Here is an 18,622-nt window from a genome sequence, read left to right as displayed (position 1 = left end):
TATGATTTTTTTTATTCATTAATTAGTACTTTCTGTAATAAATTTGATTATTAAACTTGCTATGGTTTTTCTTCTTTCGCAGGGTAAAATAATTTTTAAATATATCAGGAAAAAATAAGGACAAATATATCAAGTATAGTGACTTTCTTTCGTGTAAAAAAAAACAGAATGATATAATCAGAAAGTCTTTTCCGTGGCCTTTCTGTGTCATCAGCGTTTTATCCGGATCATATTTTATTCAACCCTTCAGCAGATGTCAATAACGAGGCGGCAGGCACTTCTTTGATTTAAGCTCATTTCGTCAGCAGTGCGTCTTTGTTATCAAAGCGCGAATGAACGATTTTGCCCAAGGCGCTGGCATAAGGGGGAAAAAAGGGGCTGACGCGCTTTGTCAGCAAAATGAGAAGTAATAAACTTCATAGTAAATAAACAAGAGGCCGAAATGAAAGGACGAGGAAGAAAATCAATATGTTGCACACTCAATTTGAAGCACTTGAGCGACGAAAACAAAAAAAAGGCGAAAATCCCTTGACTGGCGGAACGGAATTTCGGATTCGGAGACGCGGCGTTGACGTGTCAAACTCTAAAAGTAGTATCAACCTACTAATAAAAATCTAATTGGGTCACTCATTTTTCCCAACACGAATTTGATTTCCTCTCAAATGAAAAAAAAAACACCGCCTTGTGGAAAATTTTTTCCAAAATAATAATAAATAACTTGAGGAAGTTTTGTATCAAATATCTTGAATGAAGGGAATTATTTTGATCGGTGCGGATTATTTATTTAAACGGTTTATCTGACGGGATGGAGCGAGATTTCTTCGCGAGGGATGTAGAGAAGAAGAGAGAGAGCTGAGCGCTAATAATAGCTTGCTTCGCTCTGCGTGCTGACTCGCCGCGTCTCTCTTTTTCTCTCTCTTTCGCCACGAGGATGGACCAGCGAACGGACGACCGTCCCGTCACTTTGCATTATTGGTCGATTGTCAGCGACAATTACACCGCTGGCTTCATTATATATTCCGCTCAGCGACCGCTAATGAGTCCGAAAGCCGTTCAGTGACGCACGCCGTTCCGAAATCTTACTTAATTGCCACACTCGCGTCCGGTCCCTTATAGCTTTTGAGTGGTTTATCAGCCGCTGGAGCATCTCGCGGTCGCAGCTGTTTATCGTGGAAATTTATTTTCACTTCAATTAATCCAGAATCTTCCAGCAGCCGCGGGGACAGGTAGATTTTCGTCCGATTGCATCATCATTCCGCGTCCGGTTTTCGCCGACAAGATTTGCTGAAAGGGTTTTTTCTGCCGCGCGACCACATGTCCGTCGCGCGCGCATTGCTTCAACTCTGACAAACGCGCTTCAATTAAACACACAAACGCCGCCGAGACGCGCTCAATGAAAAATAAAATAAATATTCAGCGCCGCTCGCTGCAAAAAAAAGTGGTCCATTCTTTTTCGCAAACACGAGGGGACTCGGAACGCCCGCTAAATTTATTCCCATTGAGTAACCAAACAGATCTCGTGCGAGTTTTCAACGCCAATAAAGTTGCATAACAAGTACTGGAATTTTAAACAGGAAAAAACCAAGATTTTTGAAAAATTTTTTCATACAAAAAATCTATTAATATTGCAATTTAGTCTCATTATTTTCAGCCAAAATATCAACTTTCATTTTATGCATATTTATTCATGACAGGAATTAAATTTTCACAAAATTTAGCATGGAGCCAAAATTTAGTATTATATGATAAAAACTCAATTGATAAATTGATTAATAGCATCTTGTTTGTAAAAAATTTATAAAAGAAAATCTATTAAGATTTATAAGCATTGATATTCGTATTAATTAATCAAGAAAGCATTGATTCCGAACAGTATAAAAGATGAAAACAATGTTCCAAAATTATTTTCATAAAAATTGTACATAAAAATCTAAATACTTAATTAAAATTGGTGATATGAATAGTATGGTTTTTTTTCAAAGAGTTTTACATAATATAATTTTTTTTTTCAAATATTGTTTACGAATTGTTACAATAACTAATCATTGTGATATGTAACTAATTTTAGGAAACAAATCATTGACCTATTTGATCCAATGAATGATGGCCTGACTTAAAAAATAATATTTATATATTTTGAAGTGCAAATCATTTACTAATTTATAAAAAATATGAAAAATATAAAGGAAATTTAATATTAAAATTGATTAAAATCAAGTAAAAAGTATACATTTTTCACTTTCTAATTGTGTTATAGTTATAATTAATTATTTTCTGAATATTTTTTTAATATGATTTATGTCCAATTGGGCAGAGATTGTTTTCTGATTCTTCATAATAAATCATTTGCAATTAAATTTTTTGGCGATATCAAATTTCTGATGAAAATTTTCATTTCAGTAACTAATTAATTGCTTCATTTTCTCTGTGTTGCAATTAACAAACTAATGAGATGCTTTTGACCGCGAGAAAAAATCACCGACAGAGCTAGCGCAGTACGCGATTATTTAAAAATCTCGTTCTCGACAAGTTGTTTTCGGCACATTATCCCCAAGTGTTATTTGCTCTCTGGCTGTCTCACGGCTTTTGTGCGGCTCCTCTTTTGTTGTTGATGGTGTTTTGACGAGAGAAACATTGGGGCGGACTGCTTAAATTTTGTCAGGGAATTCCTCCCTCGGCGGAGGTCCCCGCGGCGAAAATGCTTTGGCAAAAAGCTGATTGGCGGTCTGCGAAACGGACGGCACACCTATGTAGTTGTACCAACGAAGAAATTCTAAACAATCGGCGCCGCCGCCGCAGCCACGACGGGGTTGACTGTGCAAAGAGCGGCTAAGTTGCAGCCAGGAAATTTGCTCCGGAAATGAGCCGCGTGTGTACAAACAAAGAAAGAGGTGATTACGCGATGAAATTCGGTGCGTGCATAATTCACGGGGTGAAAAAGAGAGCGAGTGGGAGCGCAAATCAAAGAGAAGGGATCTCGACAGAAAAGAGAGAGAAGCGCGATAAAAATAGCCATTCGGCGAGGTGACGAGATTAGCGTAAGGCCCAGCCAACTGGGGAGAAAATAATTATTCCTTTGACTCGCCAACGTCCAGCGGCATTATCTGGTCAGCCGCCTCCGGAGGCGGCACCCCCTCAAGGCTGTCCACGAGCCCTGGCTCTTAACCTGCAGGCTCTCTCGAGATAATATGGAGCGTATTATTAATGTTTGTGTCGCAATCGGAATTCTAATTAACCTGGCGCGGCGAATTTAATTGACATTCAAAGGTGATTTTACCTGAGGGTTTCCTCTCTTCGGAGGCCGGTGCTGTCAGTCGGAGGCTGCACCTGGGGGCGGACGAGCAGCTGACTGAGGAGGACGCTGTGGACGTCTACGAGAGAGGGGCCACCACGCCGGTCGAGCAAGCGAGACCCAGACCGCGCACTGGGGCTAATATTACACACGTGCTCTCTGCGCCGCTCTTCCCTCTGCGCCTCCTGCTTTCGCCCGTTGCCGCCTGTCCTCCCTATTATTATTATGGTTCACTTTAAATGCACGATTTCATTAAACGATTAGGGAGGGAAACTTTATATTCTTGTGTGCAATTTATTTAATTCTATTTTTATCAGATTTTTATGTTTAGTGCCAAAATTAAAATATTTTGCAGATATGATTAATTAAATATGATGTTCAATATGCCAAATTTTTTTACCTTGCAAGAAAAAAGATAATTAAAAATTTATCAGAGGACCAGAGCTCACAATCAGAGCAAGAAACTAAACTTGAATTACAAATTTTTGAAAATAATTTTTAATTTTCATTGGAAAAAAAATATATTATATTATATACATTGGTCTTTCCTGATTTTTCATGGATTTTGCAGAGGTCCTCCCTGTAGCTGCGAGTCTTCAAATTACCAATTTTGTCTTGAAGCTGTGTCCCAGTGAAAAAATGATTATTTTTACTGACAGCTTTGCATCTCAAGACTCATTTCTTCACATAAGACATATGCTTTTGTGTGACCCACGACCCTGGCCGCTCAGCGCTCTTGGTGGGAAATTTTCCATTACATATTTGTCTTGTACTCATAGTACTTTAATAATGCAATCTGGGACTCGACGCTCCATCGGGCTTCTTGACTGCTTCCTCCGGCAGCTAAAGATTTGCGTTTCCTTGGCATTTCCTAAAGAACCTGACGAATTTAATACAACTTTTAAAATAAATCTATCAAAGTATCACCAACATAAAACATACCTGAATTACCAGACACCGGCTACCATTCTAAAACAATAATGACTTATATTGTCGTCTCTTTGCTCTGCAGCAGAAAACGTGCGAATCCAAAATCACCTGTTTCCCTCCCAATTTCCCAATAACTTTTAAACAACTTTTAAGAATTGCGCGCTTTGCTTTATTCTCCACTGTGTGGTCACTTGTGTCACTTCTTCGGCCTCGCCTACTTTTGTATGTTGTTTCGTGGTTTTGTATTGGTTTTGTAATTTCCCATTTCCCACTATCCAATCAGGAAGCTCTAATCCAATTTCCCGCGTTGCCACTAAACTTGCCACGAATGGTCTTTATTGGCCTCCTGCCTCCTCTCGGTCCTCGGTCTTGGCTGTTAGCTGGAATTTGTAGTTTAAAAAACATTATAATATTAAATTTTTTCACTCATCTCGCGCTGGTTCCAGAGACTCCTGACATCAGTTTTCCTAAACTTTATTTACCAGAACCAACGTAATACTTTTTTCAACATGACAGTGATGAGAGCTAACAACGATTCTGCTCGTCAGCAGTCGCAGAAAACTTTCAGCTCTTTCATGTAAACAAAGAAAGGCGATTTTGGATTTTCTTTCTTTTCTAGTCGTTGACAGAGCTCCCCATCATAACTTGTCTTGTCCAAAACTAGTCCCAATATGTCAGTTACTGATCCACTTCTCAAAGATTTAAAAGGTATATTATTTATATTTTTTACAATAATAAATATGCTACAAAACTTATTTCCACCCACACAGGGCACGCTGGCAAATTTTTAACCACTCTGCAGGAAAGGGGAGCAGTCACAGATGATCTCCAATTTTTGCAACACTTCTGCGAAGCTCTGGAGAAAATATTCCAGCAGGGTTTAAACGAGAATTTCTACTCGGGTAAAGCAGAGTGCTGGAATTGGATGGAAAATATTGCTAGTCCACATTACAGGTATCACGATCACGGGAAATTTTAAAAGTTAATTAAGCTGATTTTATTATTTGTTCTGTTTTTACATAGAGCTCCGTACTTGTATTGTTCAACGGTGGCAAAGGTCAAAGAGACCGGACGAGTGCAAACGGACCGAGGAAGATTTAGACTGCTAGTACGTAACTGCTTAGTCTACCGAGTGCTGCACTACCCTGTGGAAGTGCTCTTGCAGAACCAAGCTCAATGGCGCACTTACCAGCCAAATTCGATCTTAGGCGATGAAATTTTGGGGCAGATTTTTCTCTCTGTGCTCTTGCAGTGCAGCAAAATCCAGTTCCACTTGAATCTCAGCAATGCACTTTTTCTCGACGAAACTTGGATGCTTCCACTGTATGAAAGTTTGGAGTTTGTGCCTTGCAAGGAATTAGGGCTTTGTGTTGGGTAAATTTTGTCCGATTGTTAAACTCAAACACAATAATAACACCTTGCAAATTTCAGATTTTCTGGTGGCAAGGGTGCACTCGTAGTTAAAGTTCACAAAGCTGGCGTTGCAGGGGAAGACGTAAGAAATTATTTTTGCCCTTAGCTCCTTCAATGATTTTTTACTTATATTTAGGATAAAGTTTTAATTGGAGACGTCGTCACAGAAATAAATGGGCTGGAAATAACCACTGCTACTCGAACAAAACTTGGCTCAATCATGAGACAAGCTGTTGGACAGCCAATCCAGCTAGGTATCCTTAAGGTGTGCTAAATATATACTATTAACTGCCATTACTGCCATTTCATCTTTCATCAAAATATTTCTTGCAGGCAAGACTAGCTGATGGCAAAATATTTCCTCCAATCCAAAAGCTTTTGCTGCAAATGGACATCCATCTGGAAGGCACCATCACCAAAAGTTATAAAACATCACAAGATACTTTGTAAGCTTAAGCTAGGAGCTATTAAAATATTTTCTCATATTTAAACTTGAAAATTTAGAGTGGGCTTCCCAGTTCACTTCTTAGGCGAAGTTTCTGTTGGTCCACAAGGTGACGTCAAAAAAGTATCCAAAGGCATCATGGAAATTGTGAGCACAACACCAGAAAAACAAAAGATGCTCATCGAAGTCATGGAAATGGGAGTTAAAGTCACAGATGCTGACAGTCAAAAAGTAACGATCTTAAATTTGTTGATAATTATTTCATTCTCTTATTTATATTGCAAGGTTGTCTTCCAACACTCTTTTATGGAAATTTCTTCTTGTGGAAAATCTGAACGATTTCCTCAATTTTTTGCTTATATAGCAGGGTAAATTTAAATTTACTTGGCTTTAAAATTATAATTCATTATCAATTTATATAGGGACTCATCTAGTTGCAACACATCTTCAGATTTCAAATGCTACGTATTCGACACAGCAAATGAAGAGGACATAGCAAATATTTTGTACAGTATTGGTAAGTTGACATTTAACTCTGCTTTTACAAACCATTTTAAAATGACAATAATGGTGGTCAAATTATCTCTCACGTGACTCACATCCTTATCAAAATTCCAGCTCAAGGCTTTCAACGCACCCACTGGGCAGTGTGAGAGAGGAATCGAAAGTGTCAACATGATCTCTCTCGCTCTGCTGTTGATGGTCTGTTTTGCCTGCTCCACTGATGGACGTCAAGAGAGACCGAACATCATAGTATTAGTGGCTGATGACATGGGATGGGGAGATTTAGGAGCTAATTTGCCACATTTAGCTTCAAGCACTCCGTTCCTGGACAATCTAGCAAACAGTGGTGTGAGGTGACAAGTGCAAAAGGCTTATATTTGCCAAAGATCTCATATTTGTATTCCAAAATTATACACTATTAATAAATTTAAAACATAATTTATGAAATGAATAAGCAAATTTTTATCTGGCTCATTTAATTTTCCAACGTAGATTTCAAGACTTTCACTCAGGAGCCTCTGTTTGCACGCCTTCAAGGGCTGCACTTTTAACTGGTAGGCTTGGAAAAAGAACAGGGGTGGTAGATAACTTTGTTCCTGATTCTGTCGGTGGTCTTCCAGCAGAGGAAATCACCATAGCCAAAATGCTAAAGAATGCTGGCTACAGAACAGCAGCCATAGGCATTGAAATTCACTTTGATTTTGCACACGTTATCATTTTTTGTTTTTATATGTTAGGCAAATGGCATTTAGGATTGACGTTTGGTCATCATCCTCTTGAGCATGGCTTCGACACCTACTTGGGTGTCCCATTTAGCATAGATATGGGCTGTACCACACCACCAGGTCATGACTTGCCCCCAAAACGCTCCTGCAAGCACACTTTGGAAAATCGTAAAATAATATATAAGTGGAAAAATCAATTATTAAAAAACTTTTTTTAGGAACCAAAAGTGCGTTTGACACAGCTCTGCCCTTGTACAAAGATAGGAACATTTTGCACCAGCCAGTCAAATTAAGTTTGTTGGCAAGATATTATAAAGAGTTTGGAGTCAACTTCATCAACAGGAACAGAGAGTATATATAATAATACTGAAAACAAAATTATATAGTGCGCAAATATATTTTTCTGTATCTTTTGAAAATTTTCAGCAAACCATTCTTTTTGTATGTTGCCTTTTCTCATGTGCACGTGCCTCTGGCGCATGGAGGAAATTTTAACAATGCTTCGTCTGGTGTACTTCAAAACTGTATTAAAGAAATGGACTGGATTGCTGAAGAGCTTGTCAATACTGCCGGACCAACGAACACCTTAGTTTGGTTTCTAAGTAAAATCGAATTGACTTTCAATATATTTGATATTTTTTTTTAATATGCTAATCTTCTCAGGTGATAATGGTCCATGGGAATATAAGTGCAGCTTAGCAGGTTCAGTGGGGCCTTATAAGGGACAGTGGCAAAAATCCAATGGAGGAGGATCGAGTGCTAAAACCACTCTATGGGAGGGTGGGCATCGAGTGCCTGCATTTATCTCTTGGCCATCCGTACTAACAGTATATATGGAGCATAAAAACACATTTTTTTTAAGTCGTCAATTATTTTTATTAATATTTTGACAAAAGAAGAAACATTCTACATGATGGTTATTTTGTTTATATGCGACTCATAAATCTTAATTATATAGCACTACACTATAAAATAAGGAGATATTAAAAAAAAATATTATTTTAAGAATAACACTATGTGCATGTACACATATGCTTATTTATGGATTATAATATATTCCCAAATAATAAAATAAATACATTTTAGGGGCCTGTCATTTCTGATGAACTTGTGTCTGCACTAGATTTGGTCCCTACAATATCTTCCCTTGTAGGGACCTCGCTGCCTAGCCACCACTTGTACGATGGCCAGGACATCTCATCTATAGTCCTTAATAATGGTCTCAATACGTCGAGTGGGCACAAGGTGGGCCTTCTTCTCTGTACTTTTTAAATCATCGTTAACAAAAGAGTTGAATCTAGATCCTGTTGCATCCCAGCAATGCTGATTTTGATGATGTAGGTGCAATTGGAGCTGTCCGGGTGGGCCATTACAAGGCAGTGTTTCACTCTGGAGGTGTGGAGGGATGCGGAGGACAGCATCTGCCACCTTTCCAGGTCCACAATCCACCTCTCGTCTTTGATCTTGCAATAGATCCCGAGGAACAATTTCCTCTTGAAGGGGCATTGAAAGGTACTTTTGGTACTTTTAATTGATATCCTTGAATTCACTGTCACTTTAAGCACTCTTTATATTTTTCATATTTTTTTTAGATGCAATAGCAGATGAAGCAATAAAAGCTTTGCAGATTTTCTCAGATTCTTTGAAAGTAGACAATTGCAGTGTGGTTGATTATTCAACAGACCTTGCTGTTCGTCCATGTTGCTCACACTTTCTTGCAAACTGCTACTGCCCTTGGGATGAGCTCATGTGATCTGATATAATTCTTGTACGCGAGAAGAATGCAAATTTTTAATTTAAAGTTTTCTGTTTTATTTACCTCTGTAAATCATATAACTTATTCAAATGCACCTCTCGTACACAAAAATGTACTAAATAGTATTATTTTTTCTATTACTGACAATGCGTAATGGTTCATATTATAACGTTAGAACTGATTTAAGTAGTTTAAAGAAGGATATCACAATTTATAAAAGGTCAGTCTTAAGTACTTGTTTTAGCCCCTTCTACTGATGCTTGAAGTTGCAAGTCGAGCCATTTCTGCAGTAGCCTCGTGCAAAATGTTTGCACACGTTGGTCCTCGGGCCACCCCTTGCAGGGAAAAATCCTCTTCCACCGCGTGCATGCCCTCTGCCTCGGAAGCCCATGGGCCCAGGAGGTGCCCAGTTCCCTCCAGGTGGTCCAAAGTTGGCGCCAGGGGGAAATGGCATAAAATTTGGTGGAGCTCCACCAGTCGGCATCATATTTGGAGGCATCATGCCTCCCATCATCCCATTCATGTTAGAGAAGTCAGTTTGAACATTGAAATTTGGTGTTTGGTAGCCAAAGTTTGCACCCATTTGGTTGCCAGTCTCATATCCGGTGTTGAAACCTTGCTGTGGCTGGAATGGAGCTTGCTCAGGCACCGCCATCCCAATTACTTGTCCGTCTCCAGTCTGAAAATAAAATCATATTTTTATATATTCGTACAAGTAAAAAAAATTCCAATCTTACCCTCCAACCACCACCAGTTGCACTAGTCGGTATTACAACTGGTACAGATGGAGCAAACTGCTTTGACTCAACCCATGGAAGGTGGGAATAGTCCTTAACACTATCAGGGTTTCCAGTCAAGTCATCGAGAGGAATAGTTTTAGGGTCCGTTGTTTCGTGATTTTCAAAGTTTGGCTCAGCAGGTGAGTCAGGAATCCTATAATAAAAAATAAAATAATTTATTTCAAATATAGTAAAATTTGGTTGTTAAGAGAAAAGCGAAATTTTTCTACAAGTATCTTTGATTGATTGATAAATACTCACGATTCAGGGGAAAAATAAATGGCTTGTAGAACAGTTTTCTCCCTTTCTTTTTGCAGATGCTTCTCAATACTGTCTTTGCCTATTTCAGTTAAAGGAGGAGGGCAGTCTACTTCAATAAGTCTCCATGGAATGTTGGTCTCTATCACTTCAGGTTCAGAAACTTAAAAAAAGACAGAACAAAAGTTAGCAAATCTGCATACCTTTAATAAAAATTTCCTTACCCATTTTCTTGGCATTAAACATGCTCTCCCTCTCAAAAGCTGCATCTGACTTTGTCATGTCACCACCCATTTTAGTAACGTTTACTGAAAATAATAAAATATTATAAAACTAGATCAAGAAGACGTCTTTCTTTTACCTCTCTCAGTTTCATCAAGCTCAAAGTATTGAATGCTGACAAGTTCATCGTCACTTTTGAAGCGCACAGTTTTCTTGACCCTTTCCAATGATCTGTGTATGACTAACACACCCTTTGTTGGGTCGGCAGTTGCTTCATTCGACTCGGTGGGCTCCTCGACAATACCTTCAACTGGTGGAGTGGGTGCTAGTGAAAAAAAAAATAAAAGTTAGCTCGCTAAAACATATATAGTGAAAAATTTTATACTTCTACTGGATGAGCTATCTTTATTGTCATCCACGTTGTTATCCATCTCCTTGATATCCACAGCCTCCTTTGAATTACTTTCAAGCGTGTCAGTGTAAAATTTAAAAACTGGTCGCACACTTGTAGGCGAAGGACTGCTTTTATCACTCTTCTTTTCTTTGACAGTTTCGCTGCTAGAACTTTTTGCAGGAGGAGTATCATCCTTGCTAGAGCTTATGCGACGTTTCCTCTTCCTAGGCTCAGTCTTTGCACCTGCATTGAGCGCATCCATGAAGAAATTGCTTTCTTGAAGTAACTGGATCCCAGCTGAAAGAGTTGCAAAATAGTGAATATTTATTAACAGGATTCAAAATCAACACTACTATCACAGGAGCAGCAGGCATCAGACAAGTAGAGTGGCATAGACAATCAGAGCTTTAAAAAGCTGCAAAAAATAAAAATAGCACCAGACAGGTGCATCCATTTAAATAAAAATTTAATGAGGGACAGTTGAATGTTTTTCCGGACCCTTCTTTAATCATATTATACAACTCCTTGCAACATTGTGTTTTTCCTTTCTAAAATTCTGATTTTACTTCCATCCCGACGTTTAACATGTGTTAAATGCCGCAGCCAAGCAGAAAACTCTTAGAAGTCCAACGAGGGGATTCACAATGAGAGATTTCCAATATTTCATTTGTTTTAATTTTGCTAGATGATCAACCACCAGCAGCATGGTTGGATTGCGCAATGGCTGTCCTTGGCAAGCCCAGACGTCACTTCACAGCAGAGACATGTATCATTTTCCATTATGTGCTCAATTTTTGCTCCATAAATATTATCTCCTTTAAATTTAAGTTTGGAAAGTACAGCACACTGAGGTGTCCAACTATGCTTCGTAAAATATGTACTTTAAAAAGTAAATATTTGTGGGTCTTCTACTTGTTTGTATTTGCTAGTCAACGCATTGCAAATCAATGCAACATTAAATTGCAAAGATTACTCATTTAAAATAACCACAGAAATGATTTTAAAAATTTATCGATTCGTCTCTTGAGAGACTGTAGCAGCTTATTGTCATCTGCATTTAATTTCAATTCAAAAATTGTACAGAATAATATGGAGCTTATAATAATTTTTCTTTGTTTTATAATTTATAATATAGTGTTAAAAATTCAAGAAGTGGCCATGACTTTCATAGAATCCTTTATTTTCAAATACAGCCAGGAATCAAGTTCAATCTATAAAAATGAACTTTCCCGGCGCATTGCCCCTCCCAATATGTTTGAAACCTTTACAAGTAAAGAACTTATTCTTTTGTATAAATAATTTAATGATTTTTTCTCTGGCCATAGGAGGGGCAATGGCCTCCGAGATAAGTTGCTTACCTCAAGCTGCAAGTTATCTTAGGTCAATCACTCTGATGTCTTCTTAGTCGCCAGTGACAGGAAGCATGGCTTGCTTACCTTTAAGGCCTCTAAATAAACCCTCCAAAACCCCCAAAATTAACAAACAAGCATTGTAACGAAGTGCCACTCTACTTTCCTTGCTCTGTTTTGCCCCTGCAACACAAAGACAAATCCTCCACAAAGGAAGGTTAAGTCAAGCAATATATAAAATAATTTAAACTTACGCTTTGACTTAGGTTTCTCGTTGACCCTTTTGACAACTTCATCCAGTTTGTTCTTCTTTTCTGGAGGTGCTTGCTCTGTCCCACTAGGTGGTGGTGACGGTCTCTTTTTATTGCTAACAGAGGAAGAACTGCTGCTTTGATCCTTGAGGTCCTTTTTCGAATGCCCTCTTGGTGGCGGCAGGGGCGACTCTTCTTCCAATCCAGTCGATCTGAACTTGGAATTAAATGTTTTTACTTTATGCTTCACCAGCTGCAAAGGCGAGGACGATTTTGAAGTATTGGGTGATTTTGAATCTTTTTTTTCTCTTGACGAGCTGCCCGATGAACTTCTTCTGCTTTCAGACTTTCTCCTGTCATCATCCAGAGAACTCCGTCTTGACGAGTCTTCGTCTTTCTTCTTCTCGTCAGACTTTTTCTTGTCTCCGTCCTCAGACTTGGATTTTTTGGGAATTTTTCTAAGGCTAACCTTTTGCGGTCCCATTAACTTGGCTAATGTAGCCTCGTCTCTTTCTTTCTGCTCTTGCGCCTCCTTAGCCTTTAGTGCTTCACGTTCAGCTAACTTTTCTTTTAGCTTTTTCTGCTTCTCCTTAAACAAGCGATCTTTCCTTCTCTCTTCTTCTTCTCTTAGCTTCTTCGCAGTCATTTTCTCGTTCACAGCAGCTGGTTTCTTTTTATCGGCATCTGTAAAATCTGAAAGCACTAAATCATTGGGCTTCAGCTGTTGCTTTCTTCGGGCAGCTCCTTTTGGACCTTCTGGCACAGGAGATGCATTAGGTAACACTTTCACTTCGGAAGGCTTTGCATCAGGAATGCTGGCAGAACCAGCACTCACTTTTGCTAGAACATGTTTACCATCTCGAAATGTCAGCTTATAAACAGGCAGCTCGCCCAAAGGCTTTGAAATAGGTGCATCATCGGCTGGCGAAATGTGACCATCAATCTCTTCGTCCTCTTCCATCTCAGCACCTTCCTCCTCCTCCTCCTCTTTGCTGACTTCCAGCTCAACTTCCTCCTTGCTAAGGACCTGATGTGGATCCTCATCCAAAGTCACCTCAATGGGCTGAACAATGGCCTCAGCTGCTTTCAACCGAGCATTATTGCAAGTGGCCTCAATCTTCTTCAAGTCGTCTGGTTTCAGCCCTTGTTTGGCCACTTCAATCCACTGCGATACTATTTCAGCAGCCAACGTCTTAACACCTGGAAAAATTTTATTTTCTACATGTAAATTTTTATGTTAAATTGAAACAAATTATACTGGCAGTTAAATGAAGAAAATGTACGCTAAAGTGTTAACACATATTTAAATTACTTGAATTAATAGATAATGTTTGCAGGCTTTAATTATATCTGTAAATGAAAAATGAAATGCACCACAAGCAAGTTTGGATTGTTGTCATTAAGTACTGCACAAACTAAAAAATGTATGTAGATTGTGGAAATACTTACGCTCATTAGGTGCCATGTTGGTCAATGATTTGACTGAACGTGGACAGTCATTAATCTCCAGCAGGTTTAGAGTCAGCTGGCTCCTCTTTGTCAGACTCAGCAGTGTCTCCAGCAGAGGACCGTTGTTGCTATCCACAGCATCAATTATCCACTGACTGACCAATTCCCAGCCACCATCGTTCATGAAAATGACTAACAAGTCCTGTTCGGTGGCGTGTAAGATCTCCACATAGACACATTTGCTGACAAGTTTCTTCGAAAATTTGCTCATCAAGCTGTAAATAATACAGATTTAAGTTGTTATTCAGCATGATTTAAAAAAAAATATATATAATTAACTAAATCAATGAAATTACAAAACATTGCCTTAATTATTTACCTGACAATTCTCACAACATCTGCTCTGCTTTTTATGCCTCCCTTAAAGTTCAGCAAAACGCTCAAGCACTCTAATAAGGAGTGAGGATCAATTCTGGGCTGAAACAATGAAATGAAGTTTTATTTTTGATATATTTTAAGAAGTTTAAATCAATAAAATCTAGATTTATTTTCAAAGGGCGCATTGCAAACCAAATTTTAGGTTGGAACATGGGGGATACTCGCATGCTAAGTTAGCACTGGTTAGCACCAGCAAATTCGATAAGCAAGTTAGCAAGCGAACATCCCCCTTTGTGTTCTTCTCGGTTGATACAAGAATTAAAAAAAAAAATTAAGTAAAAATGTCTGCTTAAATTCCAGACACTAAAAGAGACTCAAGAATATAAATAGAATTGCAATAATAATTGTTTTCAAAATGATATAGACTAATTTGTTATTTGCAGTAATTAATCGCAAAGCCTTTGAATTGCGATTTGATTTTGAATATTCCTGCTCATGTATATGCTGGTATTAATGAGTGCCAGCAAAGATTGCAGGGGATTTTCATTTTGAAACTACTCCCATAAGCAAGCACAAATTCACAAGCCATCGTCTCGAGCACTATTTCTGCCGCCACCATCACCATGATGGGCGCCACCAGAGCCCTCTGTTGTAGACCCTCAAACTCCAAACACAGACCCCGTAGCAAAACACAAACTTTTCATTTTAATCATGGCAAGCCTGGAGGCGGAGGCACTCCAAAAAATGGAATATGACTAAAAGATTTCTTTTAGTAGCCATAAATAATTATTAAATATATGCTAGCGCACATTTTATAGTTTAATACGAGAGGATAGAATTTTTATCTTTAATACTTTAATAGCGTCTCAAATAATAATTACCATTTTTAATAATATTACGTAGATTGGCTCGGGGATTTAAGTTTTCCACTGTGGATTGTCTGAAACCAGCAGATAAACTTAAGAAAAAAGGATTGTTCGCCGCAAAAATATTTAAGGCAGCTGATAATTCATGTAAGCAAAATGGCGACGATGACGTCACAATTTTGCGCAGCAACCGAGGTGCGGTTAAAAAATATCTATTTATAAATTAGGTTTCTTAACCGTTTAAATTAAGTCGCTTCCAAGCTTGATTATCTTAATAATAGTTATTTTAGGTGTAATTAAAGGCAGGTTGCCCTCAATTATTAATTACAACTACTGCAAGCACCGATTTTTTAGAAAAACGAAAATGATACATAATTTACATAAAATATTCTTTTTCCCTCCACTTACTATCATTTCAGTAAAATTTTGTCTGCGTTTTTTTTATAGAATGCGAGCGTTGGTTTTTATATAAGCTATCTGCTCGGGTTCATCGCACGTTTAGTGGAATTTCAATAAAACTCGGTGATGACGAATCACCAAATAGATAGAATGTTGGATGTGGGGACGGGGGTCAACAGATTTGTCCAAATGAATGCGTTGAACCTGAAAAAAGAGAGGAAATAATTAGGAATACACGAAGATTGATGTTCACTTAATCGAATTCACGCACGCACAAAATCAGATGTGTAACCACAACCTCAAAATTCATGGATTTTAGGAGGAAAAACTTATGGGCTTACCTTCTCCTGTTCTACTACGCTCGACCATTGGAGTATTTGGAGTGACGTCACGCAGTCGCAGTGGATGTGAAATCGTGAAAAGACGGAAGTCACGTGACATGGCCTAATTCAAACTCTCATTGGCCGAGAGAACGGTCGGGGGCGTGGTGCTATCGACTGGCAAAGTGGCCAGCTGCGCTACCTTTGTTGTTGTTAGGTGTAAATATTAATGTGTCAAAGAGCTTGGATTTTTGGAAAATGGGGAAGGAATTTATCGATTTATGACTCCTCTAGTTCGACGCTTTGGCACTTTATGTGAAAAGTGAAGTTCGAGTCTGTGCGCAATCGGTCGCCTTGGTAAAACATTATTAAATGAGTAACCGAGAAGTGATTGATTGATGAATCTGGTAAAAAATAGACCCACCGGTCCCCTCGACAGCCACTTGAGTTGATGTGAGAGCGATGCACCTGCTGCACCTTACACCTGCGACTTGAACAACTGTGGCATAATATTATCTGACTCCTGGCTCGAAAATGGAGAACATTGGCATTCACTACACTCGCATTAAAAGCAATTGTAATTATTTTATTTGAACCAGTAATGCAAATTAATGCTAAAACTTTTCTCCGTTTAAGGCTTAGCAGATACGATATTTGATCCAGTGACACAGCACATGAAAGCTTGGCACATTTATCAGCATGAAATGAAAATACATAGAGCGAAACCGAGAGAGAAGTGCCATGTTAATCCAGGGAGAGAGGCTGCTTTGGCAAAGAATGGTTGTGTACCTTCAATTACACCACCTTTGCGCAGCTTTAGCAGGTTAATAATAAAATTTATATTTATACATATAAAATTCAGGCTGATAGCTAAAAGTTGTATTATTTCAGACTAAGCTTGCGAGCAACTAATAGAAGCTCACCAGCTTCAATGAAGAGTCAACAGTCAGCCAAGCCGAAATGTAAAGTTATCTCTTTTTCATCACATTTAGAGAGCCACAAAAAACATGGAGATTTCATCAGTGAAATGACATTCAAACCTAAAATCCTTGCTACTCCAATTCCGTCAAAATTAAAACAATCTCGCAACTATCAACCACCTAAGAAAAAATCTCATGCCAAATCCAGACCTGTAAGTGATTTTTACTTTTGAATAATTTTTACTAGTATTTTCTTCATTCATCCTCACAGGGCTCTGCAATTTCTTCAAATTCAAATGGATCCGAGAAACAGGATAATAATAGGAATGTGCAGGAGACTTGGTCGAGGAGCAGATTAGAGAGTTCTTCGTCCTCATCTACTGGTTGCGATTCGGCTTACGAAGCTGGAGGTTCTATTGAAGGTTTAAGCCCACAGTCAAGAGGATCAACTCCTCAGCCTGAAGATGAATATCAACGCCCAAAAGTCATAAGCAAAGACGTAAGTTTAATGTTCTGTTTCCAATACCAAACATATTATATTTTTGAGATAACAATTTTGAAATATATCACACCATATTTTGGTTTATTTTAGGATGAACTATCGAGAATTGTTGGAGAAGAGATTGAGGAAGCTATCGAGGAAATTATTGAGAGACCGAACACTCCAATTAATCTAATGGAGAGGTACCATAGATTCTGTGAATAATAAATTTAATAAAACCTTAATATTTTTTTCCACTTTAAAGAAACGAAGACCTTGATTACATATTGTTTGAGCACGACATGATGAGTGAAATTGCATTGACTGGTGTTGTGACCAATTTAAGTGTTAGGGAGCTTTGCAAATCATTTGCCTCCACAAGAGGGAAGTCACTTGAAGACTCCAAGGTAAATGAAATCATCAATAGAGTACAAGAAACACTTGGTATACCTGATAATGAGAGCCTCGATTATTTAGATTTTGGTTTTTCCAACAACCCCAAATTTTAGAGCTAACTGAAATGAGTAGCAATCATTGTGATAATCAGTCAATATAATATATGAAAAACAAATATTTTTTATTGTGACGTCTTATGCACTTATATGGACTTTCATTGCTTTAAGTTAACACTAATCACAATAGAAGTTAAATGTTATGCTTATTTTTTAAATGACACAACCAAAGTTTTCTATTGAACTTGTATTTTATTGATTTTCAAAAATACACCTTCTATGCTATGGTAATTGCCGATATTCATGAAAAATAGCACTGCAAATAAAAACAATAAAATGATGATCTCTAAAAAAAAAAAAAAACAGAAAATTATTTCTGTGATCCTTCATATATTATAACTTTTCTTGGGAAATTATTTTTCACATTCAAACAAAAAATAAAAATGTTAGTTGGAAGCAACATAGCTGCTTTTCAATTAAATCAACTAATCACAAGTTATTATGTCATTAGTTAAAAAATTGCCTTGCAGTCATACTAGGGAAACTATGTATTCAGACAACAAAGTATGTAGTTTGTTTACAAGAAGATGACTTTCTTGTGTGACTATGAAATTGCCCAAATTCATTAATTATTGCCATTAGAAAAATTGATATTATTTAACTAAAAATAAAATGGGAAAATTTTAATTCCTTTTAAAACCACATAAGAAAGAGCTTGAAGAGCTTTCTATATTATCCCACATTGTCCAGTTTTACTGGGTAATGAACTAAACATTAAGCATGAAAACTGCCCTAATACCAAGAAGTATAAAAATTATTTTATGCTTCTTGCATAGTACTGATTGCTGATCAAATAATCAGCGATTTAAGTTAAATCATTTAACGACCCTTAAATTGATTATTGATTCAATCCAAATTAATTTTTGAATTTATTATAATCATGAGATGAGGAAAAACCAATTTTCACTTCAAATTCATGCATTTTTTACAGTTATCAGATAGGATATTTTTTTATTTCATCCTTGTAGAGAATGGACCA

General features: G+C 37.8%; 5 protein-coding genes across 12 annotated transcripts in view; 3 read left to right on the top strand and 2 right to left on the bottom strand.

The window, feature by feature from the left end:
* Positions 1 to 4,384, bottom strand: part of LOC132194136 (sodium/calcium exchanger 1) — a 51,876-nt gene extending 47,492 nt beyond the window's left edge. For 4 of the 5 annotated variants that reach the window (XM_059615242.1, XM_059615239.1, XM_059615240.1 and 1 more), the window contains exon 1: positions 3,278 to 3,506. The gene's annotated coding sequence lies outside the window, so the exon portion shown is untranslated. Of the gene's footprint in view, positions 1 to 3,277; positions 3,507 to 3,829; positions 4,173 to 4,234 lie in introns of those variants that run through there. The other variant, XM_059615246.1, reaches the window with a different exon arrangement.
* Positions 3,824 to 7,043, top strand: LOC132194140 (uncharacterized). 2 transcript variants are annotated; one of them, XM_059615250.1, is made up of 11 exons: positions 3,824 to 4,611; positions 4,669 to 4,930; positions 4,993 to 5,176; positions 5,246 to 5,596; positions 5,654 to 5,717; positions 5,772 to 5,900; positions 5,969 to 6,081; positions 6,140 to 6,311; positions 6,366 to 6,448; positions 6,503 to 6,597; positions 6,699 to 7,043. In XM_059615250.1, the coding sequence occupies exons 2-11, from the start codon at positions 4,894 to 4,896 to the stop codon at positions 6,731 to 6,733; spliced, it is 1,263 nt and encodes a 420-aa protein (XP_059471233.1). In that variant the 5' UTR covers positions 3,824 to 4,611; positions 4,669 to 4,893; the 3' UTR covers positions 6,734 to 7,043. The 2 variants fall into 2 exon arrangements, with proteins under 2 accessions (XP_059471233.1, XP_059471234.1); XM_059615251.1 differs by having other exon boundaries at positions 3,824 to 4,930.
* On the top strand, positions 6,756 to 9,188 carry LOC132194138 (arylsulfatase G-like). The gene is made up of 9 exons (XM_059615248.1): positions 6,756 to 6,937; positions 7,077 to 7,264; positions 7,322 to 7,477; positions 7,528 to 7,660; positions 7,736 to 7,911; positions 7,973 to 8,136; positions 8,396 to 8,554; positions 8,611 to 8,821; positions 8,902 to 9,188. Exons 1-9 carry the CDS (start codon positions 6,756 to 6,758, stop codon positions 9,060 to 9,062), a joined length of 1,530 nt encoding a protein of 509 aa, XP_059471231.1. The 3' UTR covers positions 9,063 to 9,188.
* Positions 8,183 to 15,839, bottom strand: LOC132194135 (serine/threonine-protein phosphatase 1 regulatory subunit 10-like). Of its 3 annotated transcripts, none has more exons than XM_059615238.1 (12): positions 15,752 to 15,839; positions 15,420 to 15,614; positions 15,027 to 15,092; positions 14,147 to 14,244; positions 13,768 to 14,042; positions 12,322 to 13,518; positions 10,710 to 11,015; positions 10,464 to 10,649; positions 10,327 to 10,410; positions 10,106 to 10,265; positions 9,803 to 9,998; positions 8,183 to 9,744 (listed from the first exon to the last, which is right to left on the bottom strand). In XM_059615238.1, the coding sequence occupies exons 3-12, from the start codon at positions 15,027 to 15,029 to the stop codon at positions 9,316 to 9,318; spliced, it is 2,934 nt and encodes a 977-aa protein (XP_059471221.1). In that variant the 5' UTR covers positions 15,030 to 15,092; positions 15,420 to 15,614; positions 15,752 to 15,839; the 3' UTR covers positions 8,183 to 9,315. The 3 variants fall into 3 exon arrangements, with proteins under 3 accessions (XP_059471221.1, XP_059471220.1, XP_059471219.1); XM_059615237.1 differs by having other exon boundaries at positions 8,184 to 9,744; positions 15,027 to 15,085; XM_059615236.1 differs by lacking the exon at positions 15,027 to 15,092 and having other exon boundaries at positions 8,184 to 9,744.
* Positions 15,840 to 15,894: 55 nt separating this feature from the next.
* LOC132194141 (uncharacterized) lies at positions 15,895 to 17,959 on the top strand. The gene is made up of 7 exons (XM_059615252.1): positions 15,895 to 16,087; positions 16,149 to 16,307; positions 16,367 to 16,553; positions 16,622 to 16,862; positions 16,922 to 17,149; positions 17,243 to 17,334; positions 17,397 to 17,959. Exons 2-7 carry the CDS (start codon positions 16,265 to 16,267, stop codon positions 17,638 to 17,640), a joined length of 1,035 nt encoding a protein of 344 aa, XP_059471235.1. The 5' UTR covers positions 15,895 to 16,087; positions 16,149 to 16,264; the 3' UTR covers positions 17,641 to 17,959.
* Positions 17,960 to 18,622: the final 663 nt, after the last annotated feature.

This window comes from Neocloeon triangulifer, unplaced genomic scaffold (genome assembly GCF_031216515.1).
Source record: "Neocloeon triangulifer isolate White Clay Creek 2 clone unplaced genomic scaffold, ASM3121651v1 ptg000006l, whole genome shotgun sequence".
Classification (NCBI taxonomy): Eukaryota; Metazoa; Arthropoda; class Insecta; order Ephemeroptera; family Baetidae; genus Neocloeon; species Neocloeon triangulifer.
Note: the sequence above shows the minus strand (reverse complement) of the source record. Positions and strands in the feature narration are given on the sequence as shown.